The sequence below is a fragment of the Gobio gobio genome (assembly GCF_949357685.1).
Source record: "Gobio gobio genome assembly, chromosome: 25".
Taxonomy (NCBI): Eukaryota; Metazoa; Chordata; class Actinopteri; order Cypriniformes; family Gobionidae; genus Gobio; species Gobio gobio.
In genome coordinates, this window is record NC_137121.1 from 42,640,665 (window position 1) to 42,664,585 (window position 23,921).

Here is a 23,921-nt window from a genome sequence, read left to right on the forward strand (position 1 = left end):
CTTGTGGGTTTAATGTATTGTACACAACGATTGAGAATATGCTGAACTATGTGATGATGAGGAAGGGCTTGAAGATCCGTGTGTGTCCACAGGAGGGCGCAGTGGTGGCTCTGCTGAAGATCTGCCGCCAGGACTGCTTCAGTTCTCTCTACGCTCACGCCCTCAGGACTGTGGCCTCCATCTGCTGTGTGGAGGAGGGCATCAGTCAGCTGGAGAAGGTGTGCGTCTCCCAGCATGCAACAGCACACATGTGTTCAGACCATACACTCTCAGACACACAAATAAATAAATAAAAACATTAGAAATCTCACTGACACTGAAAGAATAGTCAGCACCTTGAGTTTAACTGCATCTGACTGAAGTTATAATATAACTGACACAAGATCCAAAAATAACACAAAACATGCATCACTAGTGTTTAAGTGCTTAAAGTGAATTGCAGAGGAAGACATTTTCACTAAACGGCAATTATCTATATCTTTAAAGACAGTTATTTTGTGAGCGAGTGTAACAGCGCCACCGTGTGGTGATGGACTATATTAGCACGAGTTTCATTCAGTTTGATCTCAGCATTGCTGAATGCATGAAAAAGAGCTGATCTCCAGTCCTCCGTCAGCTCACAGTCAGTGGTGTGTGTGTGTGTGTGTGTGTGTGTGTTGCTCAGGTGGACGGGATCCTGTGTCTGGCAGATATCCTGACGGACGGCGCGTGTGCGGAGGCGACGCGAGCAGAGGCGGCCGCTGTCATGGCTCAGATCACGTCCCCTCACCACAGCTCCACACAGCACCTCGCCAGCTTCCTGGAGAGCATGCAGGACATCGTCACGGCCCTCATCAGTGAGTGCTTCATCAACACACACATACACACTGACCAGTGCTGACCGGTCCATCCCATCACGGCCCTCATCAGTGAGTGCTTCATCAACACACACATCCACACTGACCAGTGCTGACCAGTCCATCCCATCACGGCCCTCATCAGTGAGTGCTTCATCAACACACACATCCACACTGACCAGTGCTGACCAGTCCATCCCATCACGGCCCTCATCAGTGAGAGCTTCATCAACACACACATTCACACTGACCAGTGCTGACCAGTCCATCCCATCACGGCCCTCATCAGTGAGTGCTTCATCAACACACACATCCACACTGACCAGTGCTGACCAGTCCATCCCATCACGGCCCTCATCAGTGAGAGCTTCATCAACACACACATTCACACTGACCAGTGCTGACCAGTCCATCCCATCACGGCCCTCATCAGTGAGTGCTTCATCAACACACACATCCACACTGACCAGTGCTGACCGGTCCATCCCATCACGGCCCTCATCAGTGAGTGCTTCATCAACACACACATCCACACTGACCAGTGCTGACCAGTCCATCCCATCACGGCCCTCATCAGTGAGAGCTTCATCAACACACACATTCACACTGACCAGTGCTGACCAGTCCATCCCATCACGGCCCTCATCGGTGAGAGCTTCATCAACACACACATTCACACTGACCAGTGCTGACCAGTCCATCCCATCACGGCCCTCATCAGTGAGAGCTTCATCAACACACACATTCACACTGACCAGTGCTGACCAGTCCATCCCATCACGGCCCTCATCAGTGAGAGCTTCATCAACACACACATCCACACTGACCAGTGCTGACCAGTCCATCCCATCACGGCCCTCATCAGTGAGTGCTTCATCAACACACACATCCACACTGACCAGTGCTGACCAGTCCATCCCATCACGGCCCTCATCAGTGAGTGCTTCATCAACACACACATTCACACTGACCAGTGCTGACCAGTCCATCCCATCACGGCCCTCATCAGTGAGAGCTTCATCAACACACACATTCACACTGACCAGTCCATCCCATCACGGCCCTCATCAGTGAGTGCTTCATCAACACACACATTCACACTGACCAGTGCTGACCAGTCCATCCCATCACGGCCCTCATCAGTGAGTGCTTCATCAACACACACATCCACACTGACCAGTGCTGACCAGTCCATCCCATCACGGCCCTCATTAGTGAGTGCTTCATCAACACACACATCCACACTGACCAGTGCTGACCAGTCCATCCCATCACGGCCCTCATCAGTGAGAGCTTCATCAACACAAACATTCACACTGACCAGTGCTGACCAGTCCATCCCATCACAGCCCTCATCAGTGAGTGCTTCATCAACACACACATTCACACTGACCAGTCCATCCCATCACGGCCCTCATCAGTGAGTGCTTCATCAACACACACATTCACACTGACCAGTGCTGACCAGTCCATCCCATCACGGCCCTCATCAGTGAGTGCTTCATCAACACACACATTCACACTGACCAGTCCATCCCATCACGGCCCTCATCAGTGAGTGCTTCATCAACACACACATTCACACTGACCAGTGCTGACCAGTCCATCCCATCACGGCCCTCATCAGTGAGTGCTTCATCAACACACACATTCACACTGACCAGTGCTGACCAGTCCATCCCATCACGGCCCTCATCAGTGAGTGCTTCATCAACACACACATCCACACTGACCAGTGCTGACCAGTCCATCCCATCACGGCCCTCATCAGTGAGTGCTTCATCAACACACACATTCACACTGACCAGTGCTGACCAGTCCATCCCATCACGGCCCTCATCAGTGAGAGCTTCATCAACACACACATTCACACTGACCAGTGCTGACCAGTCCATCCCATCACGGCCCTCATCAGTGAGAGCTTCATCAACACACACATTCACACTGACCAGTGCTGACCAGTCCATCCCATCACGGCCCTCATCAGTGAGTGCTTCATCAACACACACATCCACACTGACCAGTGCTGACCAGTCCATCCCATTACGGCCCTCATCAGTGAGTGCTTCATCAACACACACATCCACACTGACCAGTGCTGACCGGTCCATCCCATCACAGCCCTCATCAGTGAGTGCTTCATCAACACACACATCCACACTGACCAGTGCTGACCGGTCCATCCCATCACGGCCCTCATCAGTGAGTGCTTCATCAACACACACATCCACACTGACCAGTGCTGACCGGTCCATCCCATCACAGCCCTCATCAGTGAGTGCTTCATCAACACACACATCCACACTGACTAGTGCTGACCGGTCCATCCCATCACGGCCCTCATCAGTGAGTGCTTCATCAACACACACACCCACACTGACCAGTGCTGACCGGTCCATCCCATCACGGCCCTCATCAGTGAGTGCTTCATCAACACACACATTCACACTGACCAGTGCTGACCGGTCCATCCCATCACGGCCCTCATCAGTGAGTGCTTCATCAACACACACATCCACACTGACCAGTGCTGACCAGACCATCCCATGATTCCTGGTATGTGATAAATAGGCCCAGCACCATAGTATGAAAACATCCCCACACCATCGCATTTGTTGCTTCACTGTCTTCACAGTGTACTGTGGCTTGAGTTCAGTACCCGGGGTCACCTGACGGACGGTCGATGACCACTAGACCCCAAATGAACAGTTTTACTCTCATCAGTCCATAGAACGTTTCGCCATTTCTCTTTGGGCCAATCGATCTGTTCCTTGGCAAGTTTTACAACAATGGGGCTTTATGGGGGCTTCTTGCTGATAGCTTAGCTTCGGTCACACGTCTTCTGCCTGTGTCAGTACTTACAGGTCATTTTAGATCATCTGTGATGATTGACTGAATCTTTGCCATTCTGACTATTCTTTCATCTGTTTTAACAGTAGTGGCTCGTTTTCTTCCCTGTGTTTCAGGTTTTTGTTGCCATTTGTCAGCTCTCGGAAGGGTGCAGAGAGGTCACTGAAACTAGCTAACCATCCCTAGGAAACATCGTAGGGCTGTACGGTTCTCTGGGACTTCCATCTCTGTGAATACTTTAATCTTTTAAGGGTCTGCTTTTAATCCTTCATTTGTGAACACATGTTCTGCATAGCATACCTCTGATAGCCAAAACTCAGTCTGAGGTTATCCTTACGTGCATGCCAGAACTTCCTTGAGATTTACATTGTTCCTCCAGAATGTGGTCCAGTATAATAACACATGGATAGCCTGTGAATATTTGGCTCTTTGGCACACTTCACTCGCTGTCCGGATTGCAGATGGCATGATGTGTAGAAATCGGAATGTCCTCAGAGAAACCTGCCAGAAAGAACCGGAGAAGACTTGTACACATGGCGTGGTGCAGACGCAGGAGGGCCTGAAGGTCTCTTGGGTCGACGCATATCCTTATCTTCTCTTCTTGTGGGTTGATACCCATTCAGTGTGCTCTGAGGCTGGGGTAAGGACACCCATATTAGCCGACCTGCCTGCAGGTTTTCCAACTGGGTGCCCTGCTGGGTCCAGTTTCATTGAGTATGTTACTGCAGGCTTGCCAATCTCGTCCTTGAAAGGTCTTGATATTCAGAATGAATTTGGCTTGTGAAACTTGAATCTTAATCTGCTGACACGTGGTTCATTTCTTTGTTAAACAGCTTCATTTGTGAACAGTCTGGGAGACCCATCAATGGCCTCACATTTCTCTTCACGAGAGGTCGTATGCCGTCTCTGATGAGCGGCGGGTGAGCGTGGCAAAGCCTGCTGTGGGTATCTTCTCCACAGGCCATGAGCTAGGTGTTCTTCCATGAGCTTAATTCCTCTCCATTTCTTTATTTTCGTGAACAAAGCTTCAGAAATGACATTACGTTTGGCCTGTGTGTCCACTTTAAGATCCACTGAATGTCCACTGATGTGCACTGTGGAGATTAGCTCTGTCCATCCACATAGCAGGATTCATCCGTGCTGTCTGTGGAAGTTTCTTTTGGCTTGAGCTGACCACAAGCTAAGCATTTTTCCTTTCTGTCTTCATGCTTGCCTCCACAACTGCTGCAATTTACAATGATCTGAGAGGGTGTGCGATCAGAGTTGGATCTTTTTAGTGTTGGTCTTGTGGTCCACACTGTCCACATTAGTTAGGCGCTGTGTGTGCAGATCAGTCATCTGTGAATCTGACACAGTTCTGCTGCTTTACTAGTGTTAACTCACTGTCTCTCAGTAGAGTTTTCATTAGTCATGCTATAAAACAAGTGAGTTTGTCTGTTAAATCTCCAAATCTGCAGGTTTTCCTTTGTTCTTTTGATCACTCACATATGCTTCTATTCTAACGTTTGATGGTTACATAACTCATAATGGCGTGTGAGCAGAGTAAATGCCTGCGTCTTTGCATCATTGTCTGAGTAAGTAGTTTCTATAAATATTTCATATTCTTACTCTAATATTCGCCAGTTCTCACCAATGTTCCCATCAAACACTAGCAGTTTGGGTCTTCTAAAACCTTCCACCATTTTATGACGAGGGAAAGAGACAATTTCTCGTATCAAGAGACTTCTGACACCATTTCGATTGATGGACACAAGAATGTTTTTATATTCTTATATACTTGAGAATTGTGTAGCAGCGAATGCTGATCACTTATGCATCCACACTATACTGACATCATACCTGTTAGGGATGGCAATATGGCAAAATATAAATATCTCACAATTCTGACTTTTTTTCTCACAATTCCGAGTTTAGACCATTTTTTTCCCTCAAAATCAAATTGAAGTATTTGTCAGGATGCTGCCACTTCTGTCTACTAACAGTAGGATGTCAGTTGCTGTCCTGTGTTGCTGTGTTTTCTCTCAGCTTTTCATCACATTGTGGCCATCTAGTGGTCAAAACACTGAAGAGCACCTCCCAAACTGCTGTAAACCATGTGGTTCTGCAACTGATTCTTCATGAACATCTGATTTATTATACTTTTAAAGAAGTAAAAGTCATTGTTGAAGTGATGAACATACTACAATATGTAAAATAAATTAAACCTATATTCATAAATAAACTCTGCAACCATGCCCCAGTCCTTCAGAGGAAGGGCTCATGTGGGCTTCTTACATACATTATAATGTACACTCTAAAATATTTTTTTGATATTTTACGGATTTATTTTTTACGGTGTGGGGTTCACTGCTTCTGAACCGGACACTGAAAGTCACTTGATTCTCAGAAATATCCTGGAGGAACCCTCTCAGGTCGTGGAGTCTGTATACAGTAAAATCCCCAGTGTTAAATTAACACTGCTCAGAGCACATATGGTCCCACTCTACAGAATGTTAAAGTAACACTGAATCAGTGTTAAAGTTAATGAGATAATTAAGAGATTAATTAAGTGATTATTGACCATTAGTGGTGACACCTGATGATAACAAGCAGAATCACTGAACAAAAGAGAAAAAAGAAAAACACAAGAACTTTGACTGACTATAAAAAAGACATTAAATCTCTGAAGATCTCATCAGAGGAGGATTAAACAACTCCACAAACAGCATTACCAGCTTCACACATTACTAACCAGACTGACTTTATTTCTGTCAGACGTCTACAGAAGCTCTTATTGAGGTTTAGATGTTGATGATTTATGGAAAATAATAGTTTTGTTTGAACCATCATGGTGATCAGTGTTTACTTTAATTGGGCTCTTGACCCTTGAGTTGTTAACATTGTTTTTTCTCTGGCTGCTGTAACTGTTTGATATGGTGAGAACGGCTAGAGAAACTTGATGCTTGTTGTTGATGATTCAGTTGTTATCATATAGTGCCTTATTTGCTGATCTCCTGAGAGTCATTGATTATAGTAGCCTTGTGACTCTATGGCAGAAGATCCAGCAGTGTTTTCATCAGAAAAACTAAATGATTCTCAAAAAATTTGTACAGAAGTTTTGTACTACAGTTTAATATCACATCACACAATAAGCACTTCTAACTCTTGCGAGTATTACTCACACACAGACATCAAGAATCAGCCTATGAATCGCAACATGCCACAATGCATTCTGGGTGCATTAAGCAAAACTCATCCATGGCTCCAAGAATGCATTGCGGCATGAAGCATGTCACCATTGTTGAGATTCATAGGCTGATTCTTGATGTCTGTGTGTGTGAGTTAATCTCGCAGGAGTTAGAAGTGATTAGTGTACAATCTGTTTCAAAACTTATTCAGCTTTTCTGATTAAAACACTGCTGGATCTGTTCTAGAATCACAATAAAAAAAGTTAATAGTATATTGCTCACACTCAATTAATTAAATCACTTCACAATGATCATATTCTTATCACTGAGCGGCCGACAGCATCTGATTGTGTTTACTCTTGCTTTTCTTGCCATAGCAAACTTAGTTACAGCATCCAGAAAAACACTAACATTAAAAACTCATCAAACTGCCCAACTAAAGACAAAACTGGTCACGATGATGGTGACATAAAAAAACAATAACAGTTTTCAACACAAAATCAAAAAAAAATTCAAAAAGTTTTAATAAGAGTTAATTATCAATAAGAGCTTCTGTAGACGTCTGATAGAAATAAAGTCAGTCTGGTTAGTAATGTGTGAAGCTGGTAATGCTGTTTGTGGAGTTGTTTAATCCTCCTCTGCTGAGATCTTCAGAGATTTAATATCTTTTTAATAGTCAGTCATAGTTCTTGTGTTTTGCTTTTTCTCTTTTCTTCAGTGATTCTGCTCATTATCATCAGGTGTTCACCACTAATGGCCAATCATCACTTAATTAATCTTTTAATTATCTCGGACCCACTTTATATTAGGTGGCCTTAACTACTATGTACTAACATTTTAATTAATCATTTGATACAATGCACTTATTGTGTACATACATGTTTTTACATTGTACTTACATTTAAAAAAATACCTGCATTTAATTACATCTGTAATTCATCTCTGTAGTTACATTTGTAATTACACAGTTGACACTTTCATTACACCTAACCCTACCCTTAAACTTACCCACACCACCACACCTGTCCCCAGTGATGGGAATAACGGCGTTACAGATAAACGGCGTTACTAACGGAATTATTTTTTTCAGTAACGAGTAATCAAACGAATTACTGTTTCTCCCGTTACAACGCCGTTAGCGTTACTGAGGGCAAAAAAAGCGGCGTTAGTCGCGTTACTATAATTGAGCTCACTGAAGCGCTTTTCATCCGAACAGGCTCTCTGTCAGTCGGATCTGCAACGTGTGTGTGTGTGTGTGTGTGTGCGCGCGCGCGCACCAGCCATTCGTGTTGGGGGTGGGTGCGGTGGTGCACATACATAACTGATGATGATTGGTGGGTGGGAGACAAGGTTGAAGTTGATAGGTTGAGTTCACACCTATTTTTTTCACGGTCTATGGTTCTCACACACACACACACACACACACACACCAATGACGCACACGCACATGCACATTCAGCGATGGTCCAACGACTTCAAAGCTTTCGCAAACTGGAAGTATAAGCGCTACTTTTCCCTCGTTGAGGTGAAAGGTAAGAATATTTATGTAGCATGCAACTTATGCCCAGGAAGAAAGAGTCTCTCCACGCCGGTGGCAAGTGATTCTGAAGCGCCTCACATCATCATATGCCACAAAATTAGTGGCTAAAAACCCAGGTGATAACGTGAGCTCCACTACCAAAGGAAAGTATAGTACTGATAATATTTACACAATATTTACACTATAGTAGGCCTACTGATAATATTTACAATAATGCATTGAATTTGATAGGTGTCTCTTACATTGTCCCACAGCAACATTACAATAGTGTACATAAATGTACAATGTTTTATAATAATAATTTATTCTATTTAGTGTCCAATTCATTCATTTAACATATCTAATATTGGGGGCATCCAAGTTATTTGACATATTTGAACATTTAAAAAAAAAAAAAAAAGTAACGCAGTAATTACTTTCCCTGGTAATTAGTTACTTTTATAATGATGTAACTCAGTTACTAACTCAGTTACTATTTGTAAGAAGTAACTAGTAACTAGTAACTATAACTAATTACTTTTTTAAAGTAACGTGCCCAACACTGCCTGTCCCTAACCCTACCCTTAAACTTACCCTCACCACCACACCTGTCCCTAACCCTACCCTTAAACTTACCCACACCACCACACCTGTCCCTAACCCTACCCTTAAACTTACCCACACCACCACACCTGTCCCTAACTCTACCCTTAAACTTACCCACACCACCACACCTGTCCCTAACCCTACCCTTAAACTTACCCACACCACCACACCTGTCCCTAACTCTACCCTTAAACTTACCCACACCACCACACCTGTCCCTAACCCTACCCTTAAACTTACCCACACCACCACACCTGTCCCTAACCCTACCCTTAAACTTACCCACACCACCACACCTGTCCCTAACTCTACCCTTAAACTTACCCACACCACCACACCTGTCCCTAACTCTACCCTTAAACTTACCCATACCACCACACCTGTCCCTAACTCTACCCTTAAACTTACACACACCACCACACCTGTCCCTAACTCTACCCTTAAACTTACCCACACCACCACACCTGTCCCTAACTCTACCCTTAAACTTACCCATACCACCACACCTGTCCCTAACTTTACCCTTAAACTTACCCACACCACCACACCTGTCCCTAACCCTACCCGTATCCCATCTCAATATCGGCAGAGGTGTTTTGCAATACAATTTGAACACAGTAAGTACATTGTACTTATTTTTTTATGTAAGTACATAGTAGTTAAGGCCTAATATAAAGTGGGGCCATTATCTCATTAACTTTAACACTGAGGCCTAGTCCACATGTACACAGGTATTTTTATAACCAGAGTTTTTCCTCCTCCGTTTAAAAAAACAATCGCGTCCACACAAGCACGGTTTAAAAAAAATCTCCGTCCACATGAAAACGCAAAACCGCGCTATGATTGGCTGCCTGATTTCCACATGGGTCCCATCCACGGAGGGATGCAATGGGCTCAGTGAAACCCTTCTACAAGTTTACTTTGGACTCAGTGACAGGAACTGTACACATGGGCAGGCCCAAGTGGACTGAAGCTTCACACACTTGCCTTACTATTAGACACACTTGCCTTACTATAGAGTGTCTACAACACAAAGCTGTCAATCGTCCTAATAACTGAGCATTAACAGAACTAGAGCTGTTACTCATAATGATCAGCAGCCCCAAAAGAAACGCAAGACACACATAAGGGAGGACACACATACAAGTATAATTGCCAAACACCAGTTCAAAATATATGACAAAAAAATTACCAAAAAAATACAACACCCCCAGAATATAATTTAAAAAAGAAAGCAATAATTACCCCCAAAAATCATGTCCAAAGAGTCCTTCAATATTGATTCAGTCCATTTAATGTACACACAGAAACTCAAAATAATAATATGAGAATATGAATAATGTGGGTGTAATGAATATAAGGAACCTGTAAGCCAGATTGTCTGTGCTCAAAAAATTCAGTTCAGTTTCAACCACAATCTCATCGTAGCGAAAAACTCACTCAATATTAATCCCAAAGTCAACGTTGAGAAAAAAAGGAAAACAAATAATCCACATGAGTTGATGCCAGAGTAAAGTCTGTGGAGAAGCACACCAAACAAACACAGTTGATATGGCCTACAATGAGCATTGCAAACACATTGTTCCTCAACTAATGATCACAAGAAGGCCTAACATTATCAATCAATATATTTATCACAAATAAATAAATATCTGCCATGATTGTTCAGTGCTCCTCCTGTGTGTCTGCAGGTCTGTGTGAGAGCGCGTCCTGCGGGGAAGTGTTTCTGTTGGCCTCCGCAGCGCTGGCGAACATCACCTTCTTTGACAGCATGGCCTGTGAAATCCTCCTGCAGCTCAACGCCGTTCACATCCTGCTTCAGGCCTGCAGAGACCGGCGGCGCGTCGACACGCCCTACTCCAAAGACCAGGTGCGCACCTCGCCAGATCACAGGCACAGAACCCATCACAGAGTTTACTGCTCCTGTATCGCATGCTTGCAGTTCCTAACCCTAACCCTACTCCAAAGACCAGGTGCGCACCTCTCCAGATCACAGGCACAGAACCCATCACAGAGTTTACTGCTCCTGTATCGCATGCTTGCAGTTCCTAACCCTAACCCTACTCCAAAGACCAGGTGCGCACCTCTCCAGATCACAGGCACAGAACCCATCACAGAGTTTACTGCTCCTGTATCGCATGCTTGCAGTTCCTAACCCTAACCCTACTCCAAAGACCAGGTGCGCACCTCGCCAGATCACAGGCACAGAACCCATCACAGAGTTTACTGCTCCTGTATCGCATGCTTGCAGTTCCTAACCCTAACCCTACTCCAAAGACCAGGTGCGCACCTCTCCAGATCACAGGCACAGAACCCATCACAAAGTTTACTGCTCCTGTATCGCATGCTTGCAGTTCCTAACCCTAACCCTACTCCAAAGACCAGGTGCGCACCTCGCCAGATCACAGGCACAGAACCCATCACAGAGTTTACTGCTCCTGTATCGCATGCTTGCAGTTCCTAACCCTAACCCTACTCCAAAGACCAGGTGCGCACCTCTCCAGATCACAGGCACAGAACCCATCACAGAGTTTACTGCTCCTGTATCGCATGCTTGCAGTTCCTAACCCTAACCCTACTCCAAAGACCAGGTGCGCACCTCGCCAGATCACAGGCACAGAACCCATCACAGAGTTTACTGCTCCTGTATCGCATGCTTGCAGTTCCTAACCCTAACCCTACTCCAAAGACCAGGTGCGCACCTCTCCAGATCACAGGCACAGAACCCATCACAGAGTTTACTGCTCCTGTATCGCATGCTTGCAGTTCCTAACCCTAACCCTACTCCAAAGACCAGGTGCGCACCTCGCCAGATAGGATTCTTATCCTATTTTACAAAATCTCATCTTATCTGTAGTTAGGAAATCTGAACCCTCTCCATCGAGTTCGGTAATCAACTGTCAGGTCTGTAACCAAGCAACCAACAACGCACAAACTGCTTCTGAGGTACACCGAAAATCAAAATGGAGAAACAACGGCGTGCTTTTAATTCCAGTGGGGCAGAAATTGAAGCTCTGTTGAAAAGTTAAACCCTGTTTTATAAATCGCCTTTTGCAAAAAAGAAAAGTAGAAGGCGTTAGTCAATTGAAGAATAAACTGGCATAAAGTTGGTTTGACGTTATTAGACGTTCGATATGCGCAAATTTAGGGACCGCCTCTAAAGTTACATACGACATTGGTATACACATTTCTAACGTCAATAGCATTTGAACGGAATGACTTACAGTATCAAAACCAACTGTAAAGTGTTCATCTAGGTGTTTGATGCACACATTTTACATATTCCGTTCAAATGCTATTGAAGTTAGAAATGTGTACCAATGTCGTATGTACTTTAGAGACGGCCCTTAAATTTGCAAATTTTGAACGTCCAGCATCTAACCAACTTTATGCCAGTGAAGAACGACCGGTAATAATCCGTGACGGCTCGTTGGCCTCTGTAATGTTGGTCGCAATTCGTCAACTAACTGCAGAATAATGTGTCGTGGGAGTCTGTAATTATTTACAAGAATTTAATCAAAGCACAGCACATCCACAGCACATCCTCCAAAAGTATCTCCACCATCGAACGTCGCTGCTCTTTGTCTTATATAATTAATAAATGTAACGATCTCTCGAAAAAGGCTTTTGTACTGTGATTTTTACCGTTGGATTTCAAAAAGGTTTGAAGTTAGAACACCAGTGGGGTTGTCCTAAAGTTAAGACAGCTTTTAGGAGTTTTTGTCGAGTTAGGATGCTTCTGTAATACCCGTTTCCAGCCATAGTTAAGATAAGATTAAGCACTTAAGAAATGTCATTCTGTAATAGCTTTTGTCCTAAATGCGGTCCTTAAATTGCCATGGTTACCAAACAGATAAGATAGGGTTCTAAAGTTAAGATGTTTCTGTAATACGCCCCCAGGTGCACATCTCCCCTTTCACAGCAGTTTGCATGCTTGCAGTTCCTTGCCCCTTCACTTCATGATTGAATTGGTTCTCATTTCTGTGCTAAAACTAGGGCTGTCAATTAAAGGCGTTAATTTGGTGCGATTAACTATGGGGAAAAAGACCCAGACCTATATGTCATCTTACATGTAGTTTAGTGACGGCATGATGCAGGGCAACGGCTGACTGTGTGCTAAAGACTTTCCTTAAAAGTGACTTTGGCTGCATGTCATGTTTTTAAAAGCGCAATCTCTCTGTGACTTCTGGTGTTTGTAATTCTGTAGTACTGGTCAACACAGAGTGTTTGTAGTTGGACACTCTCACTGAAAGAAGATATTTTAAAATGTCTCGGTGGGTGTTTTTAACAATGGCAGTCCCTGGGGTTCAGTGTCGCATTGGATCACTATGTTTTGGACTAAAATAGTTTTTTCTCTCTAAATATCTTCTTGAGAAGAAGGAGCTCATGCAAGTCTGGAATAACATGAGGGGGAGTAAATAATGACAACTGTTTCACTTCAGTATATACTTAACTACTGTATGGCTGCAATAAATCTACTTTATGCAACACTGGTAGTCAGGAATACATTTTACAGTGTAGTTGTACTGCTATAAACGTAGAATAATGACAACATGACACAATGCTTCAATCCCTGCAGGTTGTGACAATCCTTGCGAATCTGTCCGTTCTGGAGCAATGCACTGCAGATGTTCTGGAGGAGAAGGGTATGTGCACGAAACATCCACACGTCAGCCGATGCCGAGTGTTTTCATGTGTCTTCCAGTGACATGTTGTGTGTGTGTGCAGGAATCGAGCAGCTGCTGGTGTTGCTGAGTGAGACGCCATCGTCCTCCAGTCCATCAGAGGGCGCTGCATGCGAGCGGGTTCAACAGAAAGCTGCCGTCACACTGGCTCGCCTCAGCAGAGACCCGCTGGTCGCTCAGACTGCCATACAGCTCCGGGGTACGACAACGCCACACACAGCTCAACACAACTAGACCTGACTACTGTCACTCAACTCAACCTTAGTTTTATCCTCAAAGGCTTTTATCCCCGCCTCCTGTGGACCGAGATTAGAGTTTGCATTATACCTCTAGAAATGTTATGTTCTCAGAACATCCCAGCTGGTGTCAAGGACGTCACCTGGTCATGTTCCCAGAACGCTCTGAGATGGTCACGATGTGGAGTCCTTTAAAGGGTCAGGGGACATTATTTGGCGGACCTTCGGGGAACATTCAGGACGTTCTGGGAGCGTTTAGGGGACCATTACTATAGGACGTTCCCTCTATACATTCCCTTAATTTTTGCAGGACCTTTAGGGGACCAACCTAGAAACCTCATGTCATAGTTCTGATCTCTGTGAATACAGTCAGAGGCAATGCTAACTTTAGCCACATTAGCCGTCAGCGTCCTAACAAGCACATTCACAAAATATAGCGTGCGATACTTACATGTTCTGGATATGAAGGGTTGGTATTGATCCAACTTTGAGAAGCAGATCCTGTGTTTTACTGACCCTCATTAGTAAAGCATTCCAGAGGACACTGATTCACACACACATGTTCTGAAAGCATTCAGTAAACGTGATGATGGACCTGAACACGACCAAAAATATAATTCTAAGTTTGTCCCCTAAAGGTCCTGCAAACGTGATGGGAATGTAGTGTAGAGACTGAGCACTGAACAAGAGCCATCCCGAATGAAACGTAACAGGGAACCGTATGGTAATGCTCTGTTAGTGTCCTCTTTGTAACGTTGCCGTGCGACCATAGAATAACCAAAATGGAACGTCCCCCTAAAGTCATTTCAGGAACTGCAGCAGTTTCACAACCAAAAGAGCATCCCGTATATTCTATAAAGGTTAGGGATTTTCGGGGAATGTTGCACAAGGTTGTGAGAACGTCTTCTCCTCCATGGGTAGATCACAAAGAATGTCACCTGCGCTCAAATACTGCACACGCTTATCTTAGAGAAAACAGAACCACACGTGCTAATCAAACAGTACATACGAGACAATACAGTAAATAATGCTCAGCCTCTTTTTAACTTTTAATAACTGATTATTCTAAAGCTTGCTAGACTATGCAGATTGTAAGTGTGGCAACCCGAGGGGAAAGTCTAAGATGATATGGGAGGAGAAAAGAGAAGCAGGACCAATCTCACACACTCGTTATCTAATATTAATGATTGGCACCTACACAGGTCGACTACGCCACCCCGGAAAAGCGGGGAAATCACGCCCTATGGGCGCACAGGTTCATTATCTTTTTAAATAATGGGTGAAGAGACGTAGGTTGTAGAAAAAGGGAGTAACAACTTTATTGTATCAATGTTGAACAAATAAACTTGAGCAAAATTAGCTATGCAGTAACGTGCACCAATCGGTCTCCGGCACACCACACAAAAATAAACAAATGACACAAAATGACCAGCAGCGGAGGTATCTGGAGGGTGGCCAGCTGTCCAATTAGACGGTTCTCCATGATAAAATACACACGCCCATGCCACACGTGAAGATTTGATACAAGAAACACAGCACTCAGTGTAAACACCACACTATGGCAGCTGAACCTCACTCTCCAGAACCCCCCGCTCCTGTAACAAAACAGAAGAAAACAACAGAAGGAACCAAAAAATATAACAAAGACTCCAAATTAACAAAGTCAAAATGTCACTGTAGTAAAAGTATGTTCATACGGGAAGAAGGAGGCGGGAACCGGCGAACGTTAAATAAACTTTTAATGAAAAACAAAACAAAATGGCGGCGACAGCCCCTCGCGGTCGACTGCTGCCTACACAAACACAAACATAAAATGAAAATAAAAAGCTGCAGCCCCTCGCGGACGACTGCAGCGTGAACATAAAACATAAATAAAACTCAACATAAAATTCCAGGCCTGGTCCTCTCTCGTCCCTTACTGTCGTCGCTCCTCCTTTATACTCCCTCACTCCTCCGCAAGGGCCGAGATCGCTGCGGCTCGCAGCTGGCGCTCATCCTCTCTGATGAGCGCCGCCTCGTCCCGCCCTCACGGTCCCTCGGCCTCGCTGCTCGCCACATACCCCCAACGCCCTTCGCAGGCCGGGGGGCACTCCCGAGTCTGCGCTCTACTCCCCCCCCCCCCCTCCCCGGGGGGGGGCGATCACGGCGGCCGCGGGACCTGGGGGTAAAAACAGCGAGGTGAGAGAACGGAGCGGGGAGCATGAGGAGCGACAGAGACGAGAGAGTGGAGAGAGGAGAAAAAAATAAATAAATTCTGGTCCGGTTCCCAGACACACTGCCGCTCAGTCCTCAGCCAGCCGAGAGGCTCTTCCTCGCGGTGCCATGCGGTGGTACTGGACGGCCGGTGGACGGCTCGACACTCCTCCGCCCCCTGGCGGCCGGCGGTGGCTCCTCCTTCTGAGGGCGGCCGGAAGCGAGTCCCCGTCCCGCGCTCCCTGCTCCTCCCCAACCTGGCGGACGGCAGCGCTCCGGCTCCTCCCCAATATGGCGGACGGCAGCAGGCTTCGGCTCCGGGCAAGCGCTGGGGACTCCTTCGCCCCCTCGCGGACGGCAGCCACCCCACCTCGACCCAGGGGCACGGCAGCGAGCTCTCCGTCCCACCGACCTTCATCCGCTCCAGCACCACCGCTTCGGGCAGCCGCTCGCGGACTTCTCTCCTCCGCGCTGCCCGAACTCCGCGGCACCGCGATCCCCCTCAGCTGCGAGGGCTCTTCGACAGCGTGTCCCTCCTTCCTCCCGGGTTTCGGCACCACTGTAGTAAAGGTATGTTTGTACGGGAAGAAGGAGGCGGGAACCGGCGAACATTAAATAAACTTTTAATGAAAAACAAAACAAAATGGCGGCGACAGCCCCTCGCGGTCGACTGCCGCCTACACAAACACAAACATAAAATGAAAATAAAAAGCTGCAGCCCCTCGCGGACGACTGCAGCGTGAACATAAAACATAAATAAAACTCAACATAAAATTCCAGGCCTGGTCCTCTCTCGTCCCTTACTGTCGTCTCTCCTCCTTTATACTCCCTCACTCCTCCGCAAGGGCCGAGATCGCTGCGGCTCGCAGCTGGCGCTCATCCTCTCTGATGAGCGCCGCCTCGTCCCGCCCTCACGGTCCCTCTGCCTCGCTGCTCGCCACAGTCACAAATTAAATTAAAGACAAATTCAACACACTTACATTCGCTCAGGCATCCGGTAATCCAGTTACAACGCCAGAGTAAATGATAAACAAAACAATCAATAAATGAAACATACCTCAACTTGAATACACACAACTAATGTATAGCCACTAGAATCAAACAGGTGGCGGTCGGCGAAACCAGATCGGCCAACAAAGCCGCTCAAACTTCCAAAGGAGGCGCGAGGCAATACTCACAACAACAGTGACTCCAATAATGGACAGACACTTGACAGTAGACAATGAAGCTGTGGTAACAGCATAACTTGTAGTAGCAACAAAACAGCAGCGCTGTCCCAAACGCGTTTCATGCAGGAGAGAATCGCCCCATCATCCTCATTTAAGCTGAGCGTCCATGAAGGAACTGATTTTCCTGCTAAAACAACAGTTGATTAGTTCACTTGATTAAAATATTAGTTTAAAAGGATAACTTATACGTACCGAGTGATCGTCACGGAAACGCATAGCTGTACAATTACTCACAGCACGAGTCGCCGCGGCTCACACGCATTTACAGTACAAAATACTAGAATGGGTTAAACGAGAGTTACCACAACCACCATATTAACACTGATAAACCATCGGATTTATCTTACCTGCAAATAACAACAGCCTGCACATCACCGCAGAGCTGCAGTGCAGACCAAACAATTCCACACTGAATGGTGGCGCGCCCTCGCCATGGGGCGGAGCTTCCAATAACGCACCCTCAGGTAGCGGATGCACGTTCTTAAAATAGACAGGCCTCGAATACTGATAGGCTGTCACACTAAATACAGGGGAGGAAACTTGCTCACCCTGCTACATAAGCATTGAAACATGTGGTATTCTCTCCTCAGCTGTTCCTCGTCTCATCGAGTTGTGTCGCTCCCCAGCGGAGAGGAACAACAGTGATTCAGTGCTCGTGGCCTGTCTGGTAACTAAAGCTGTTCTGTTTTTTTAAAAATGCATGTGTAAAATTGTGCTATATGTGCTAATATTCACACTGAGCAGAAATGTTTAAATATACAAGTATGCTTCAGTATTCCTGCATGGACAGGGTTATCAGGTCACTGAAGTCCAAACCCAGCTATTGTTAAAGTCAGTCATTTCTGATGTCAACTGTACCCTCTGTGACACTGTAAGATTTAAACAAACTGCTTGTGTATAATGTGGAAAGACTGTGAGCGTAACAGTAGGATGTGTGTCCGTAGGCTGCGCTGAGACGGCTTGCGGCTGAAAGTCCGGACAGTATCGGACCCACTGACCATCAGCAGCTGATCAAGCCCAGACTCGTGGACTCTTTCCTCTTGTGCTCCAACATGGAGGAAAGCTTCGTCTGAATCATGATGGGGAACCAAAGAACCTGTGCAATTTTCTCAAAGTATTTATTTGTGACCAAAAGAAACCACTTCGGCTGACCTGTATGTTTTTATATTCAGCCTCCAGCCATCCGGAAGAAAAGGAACATGAATCGTGCATGACTGAAGTTTACTGACTGATGGTGAAAGCATTATTTACATCAGTCAGGGGTTTAGAAATACAACCGTATCAGCAAAATTAAACTCATATTCAGCTGCAGTTGTGCTTGAAGAATCAAACAGACATTTTAAATGTATCATGTGTATGTTCCTATTCAAATGAATGTAAATGGATGTTTCATACTACAGCTTATATAGTGCTGAAAACTATTTAAAGAAGCAAATAAGCATGTCCTGAATAAAGCTGAACTCCTCTATTGGGTCTGTGCTGAATGTTGAGTTGGCCTATGGGTATGAGGGAGACGTAGAGATTAAATGCAATTTTCCAGGCTATGAGTTATAACCAAAAAGTTGTATAAAATGATAAATCTTTCTTTCTTTCATATACTTTCCCTCATCACTTGGATTAAAGGTTGTAAAATCTAAAGGGTGAGACTTTAATGCTGAACAGTATTGACCGTAAGTTTATCAAATCATGGTAATCAAATACAGATTTAATGATAATTCAAATATTAAACTGTAATACTAACCGACAGAATTTTTTTATTGTGGTTTACCATCAAACCCGTTAAGCATGTAATCCATAACTAGACTTGCTCTGCCTTTTACAGTCAATTTGTGGCTATATGAGATTTAACGGCATTGACACATTGTTCCTGGATTAAATACTTTTTTACAAACACTGCAAAATCCTTCTTGATTTGACCAGTAATGGGACACTTTTGCTGGAATTTGCACTTCCTCATTTCAGATGTCCCACCCTGCAAAACCTAATTTCAAGGATATTATATATAATTTGCGGCATCAGGGAGCCGCTATCCATATGCGGGTGACTCTCTAAACTTCCAGGAGAGGTGGGTTCCCTTTCGAGAGAATCACTTGTATTGCATAGCATATGCAGGGGGAACTCCTGTTTCCTCGAGAAATGAAGCAAAATTTTATCCTTAAATTTTTCCATATAAGACGCAGTGCTGCTGCACAGCAGACCTAGCAGAGCGTATGATTGGCTGTGCTGCGGCAACTGCACGAACCTATGGCGAGGCGACTGAGCGGGGGGACCAATGAGGTGGCTACCCTGCTCCCGCCCAAACAGTCCACCTGAATTTGCATAGCGAGTCTATAAAAGACCGTGTCACGCCATAGGACATAGGAAGGAGTTTAAATCTCCTTCAGTGACTCACCACTTTGCTGATCTCTGGACCTGAAGCCACTGTCGAAAAAGTACCTCAGCGGAACCCATGCACTTGCTGAGGACGTCGGAATCATCCGCCTTCAGTCGCCGTCGTTCCAGCTGCGCTTTCCGCCGTTATATATCCTTTACTGCTTTCAGTACACGGATGAGTCTGATCCATTTTGTCTGCGTTTCTCCTGAGAAGAGGAAGTTAAGTTCACCCTGCCCGCCGCCCACTCATGCTGTCTATATGGCTCCACACGCCGCTCAAAGCAATTCTACAAATTGCTAAAATCTTTTCCTTACAAATTTATAAGCTACCGAAAAAAACCTTTTGGTCGCTTCCATCAGCATTCACGGTAAAATTATTTCTGCTTTTACTAAGATGTAATTGTGTCTTTTCCACAATTAACAAACGTGATGCTGTCTTCTAACAATTCTAATCGATTCACAAACTTCAATAATCAATGTTCTAAAGGAACGTTAATAACGTGGTGTTTTTGGAACAATGACGACAGTCAGCGGCGAGAGCAGAGCTCGGACAGTGTAAAGAGTGCACATCGCACAGACTTGCAACTGGGAAAACACTTCAACAGTTCCTGTCTTAAGAAATAGGAAATTATTTTAAATAATGTATTGTTACCGGCACACATCAAGCTTTTTTTGCGATCTTGCCGCATCATGGAAGCGCATGTGGTTGCCATGATGATGAACAATAAATATACTTGCTGGTAAAGCGAATTAAGGTATTGTAAGGCTAATCACTAAAATTATGACAATGCAACAGCGCATATAAGGCCAAACAATCGGCCACTAGTTGGAATCAGCTGATAATCACTGCCTTTGATTCAATACTTCTCAACTTGACTCGGTCACACAGGGCTCGACACAGTGCGACCATACTCACATTTGCGACTATAAATAGATGTGAGCAAACTGTACAATGTATTTTGGAGCATCTGTTTTCTTAAATGTAACATCAGTACCTTACAGTAGGGCAGGCTATATTGGACAAACAAGCGTATCAATGAATTCTGTAAGCCATCTTATATTTTGGGGATGGAAAACCTATATCACGATTCTGCAAACTTCAAAGGCAATGATTTCATTAAATAAATGTGAGTGCTCACGTTTCAAAATCTGAATGTGGCGCTGTTGTGCATTCTATGGGCTTGCAAAACAATGCTTTAGTTCAGAGCAGTTCGCAATCAATGAATAGCGCACTTTTATGCCAAGCGATTTCTTATGAACAATGACAATGTTTTCTTTAAGGTGATTATTTATAATATGTTGTATACAGTTGTAAGACTGTTTGTTTTATCTCCCTCATATGAATTTGAATGAGCATTCTACAATAATAAGGCATATATATTTCAAAATAAGAGTCCCATTTGGTTACACAAATGTGTTTTTCCATTTTTCCATCAAAATTTTTCTCCACCACATCAGTGCTGTTCCCTCTGCTCCCACAGGATCTCAGTTTCTCTGGCTAATTTTCTCCACTACTACAGCAGTCCAATACGCCTTCCCATCTCCAAAATCCACTCCACCTTCCAAAGCCGCAAACAGGGCGAGTAATCACAAGACCCCAAACTCCCGCTCCCATACAACACCTACCTCACTCACAGGAACGGTTCTTCCACGAGCAACAGGTCGTAGTGGCAAGCCTTCAGCCAGTCTGGGCCGTGTCCCAGATCCCGCTGCTGCCACCACCAGGCTCAACTCTTCTCTCTGCTCTGCCGAGCTACAGACCTCAGCTTTCTCCAGCGCTGTACCTCACGTCACAATGCCAGCTTCCACAGGCCGCCTGTTCAGTGTGAGTATGCCTCTGTCAGCAGTGCAGGCTCGCCATCACAGCCTTTTCCGGTCACTTTCTCCAACCCTTTCCCTTGCACATCCAGACTCTAGTGCGAAGCTGCCTCCGCTAGCGGTGCAGGCCCAGATGCCCTATTTTCCTCCCCAGCTTTCCTCCTTTCCCACTCTCCCATTCCTCCTCTGCCTGGGGGCGACCGTAACGTGAGGTTGCCTCCGCAAGTTGCCCCGGCTTTCCTTCCTCCTAACACCTTTCCCCGAACTCATTCTCCTTTCACTTTGTTTTCCGCAACACCAATGCCATCTCGTCGAATGCTACAGCCATGGAACCACCCCCTGTTGCAAGCAATATCAGAGCACAGATCCTCACAGAAATTCAAGATTTTGGCACCAAAGGCGGACCCATTCCCAACCCCAGTACCTCACTTTTCAGAGCTGATATTCCCACAAACCACCCATTGAAACCCCTCCTTGACGCTTCTCTTAATTCCATTCTTCAAGCCTTTTCCCCCTAGAACCCTCCAATCCTACCTAACTGCATGGAAGTGTTTCAAGTCTTTTCACTCCACATACAACCTGAATTGTCCTGATTTTTCTCTGCTCACCATCACTTCATTCATATCTCATCTCAACAGCATCAAGAACCTCCAAGCCAGCTTCATCAATGGTTATCTAAGCAGAATTCAATATTTCACAAACAAATTTTTGGTTTGCCCAACTCAGAAATAGCCAATTCACAAACATCCATGCTCATCAAAGGCATCCAAAAAACCCAACCCATCCACCCAGACTCCAGACAACCAATAACTTTAGATATACTCACTAAATGTATCTTCACCCTCCGCCAAGGCTACCACTCCATCAATACTGCCCACACTCTGGATGCAATGTTCATATTGGCTTTCTTTGGCTTTCTCAGATGCACAGAACTCACCATCACATCCAGCTTTAACCCAAAGATTCATCCCACACTTTCAGATCTATCCGTGCTAGATGACGAAACAATCTCTTACTTCATCAAACAAAGTAAGACAGATCAAATGAAAAAAGCCATTTCATTTACATTTCCCATCATCAATTCAGCCGTACCAACCACTTTTAGCCTACCTACATTTCAGAAGAAATTCCCGTCTGTCCCACTGACTAACAGTGACTAACCCTCTCCCTTCGATTGGCACAGCATCAGCTTGTGTTCTGCAACTTTTGGGGGGCATCAACATCATTTACTGGCTGCTGTCCCACATTTTTTTGCAATTTTTGGGGGAGTACTCTGGGTTAGGGCCAAATACGGAGCTCGGAGCCCTCTCCTCGGACAGCACGCCAAATACGCATACCATTCATTCTATCTGACTTATTTGTAAGTGTGAACTTGTGAAACGCTCTTTCCTGATTTTGAAATATAATCCTCTCATCCTGGCCTAGTGGTCTTACTGTGGTCGAAAAGTCTGTGTAGATTCCACCCGCTGGGTGATTGGGCACAGGGTCATGAATAGTCCAGCTTTGTTTGTAGATCCTGCCGGTCTGAAGCGCATCTTTAAACGCGCTCTTTACTGTTGTTTACATTTACATTTATGCATTTGTCAGACGCTTTTATCCAAAGCGACTTACAGTGCATTCTAGGTACACATTTTACATTTTGTCAGTTATAAGGCACATTGTCAAAAGTAGTAGCCAAAAGTCAGCCATGTCAAAATACACTTCCCTGCATTAACGCTGGCAGTTACAACGGGTGTTGCTGTTGGAAGATCATGCAGGTGTGCACTCCAGTGCGGCCATCTTGCAACACACACACATACATACATACATACAAACATACATACATACACTAAATTGTATGTAAATAGTGGGGACACTAAAATTTTCAACTAAATATCCAAATAAATCTAATTATTAAACTAAATTAACCATATAAACTAAATTACTGATCTAAAGCCCACATTGTCACTGTATGATAATTTAAATGAACTGATGACATCACCGTTTTCTCCAGAATGGCTAGACGGCTGAATACAATTCTGTTGCATTATTTTCCTGTTTAACACTGTAAAGCTGCTTTGAAACAATTTGCCTTGTTAAAAGCGCTATATAAATAAAGTTGACTTGACTTGACTTGACATACATCATACATACATACATACATACATACATACATACATACATACATACATACATACAAACATCATACATACATACATACATACATACATACATACAAACATCATACATACATACATACATACAAACATCATACATACATACATACATACATACATACATCAAACATACATACAAACGTCATACATACATACATCATACATCATACATGCATATATATACAGTGAGGCAAATAAGTATTTGAACACCCTGCTATTTTGCAAGTTCTCCCACTTAGAAATCATGGAGGGG

The 23,921-nt window shown here is 44.7% G+C and overlaps 1 protein-coding gene across 1 annotated transcript in view; it reads left to right on the forward strand.

The window, feature by feature from the left end:
• Positions 1–19,217, forward strand: part of insc (INSC spindle orientation adaptor protein) — a 75,623-nt gene extending 56,406 nt beyond the window's left edge. The window contains exons 7-13 of the mRNA XM_079809104.1: positions 93–218; positions 665–836; positions 10,670–10,848; positions 13,558–13,624; positions 13,707–13,862; positions 17,912–17,988; positions 18,266–19,217. Coding sequence (XP_079665230.1) covers positions 93–218; positions 665–836; positions 10,670–10,848; positions 13,558–13,624; positions 13,707–13,862; positions 17,912–17,988; positions 18,266–18,394 — 906 coding nt within the window. The 3' untranslated portion in view covers positions 18,395–19,217. The remainder of the gene's footprint in view (positions 1–92; positions 219–664; positions 837–10,669; positions 10,849–13,557; positions 13,625–13,706; positions 13,863–17,911; positions 17,989–18,265) is intronic.
• Positions 19,218–23,921: the final 4,704 nt, after the last annotated feature.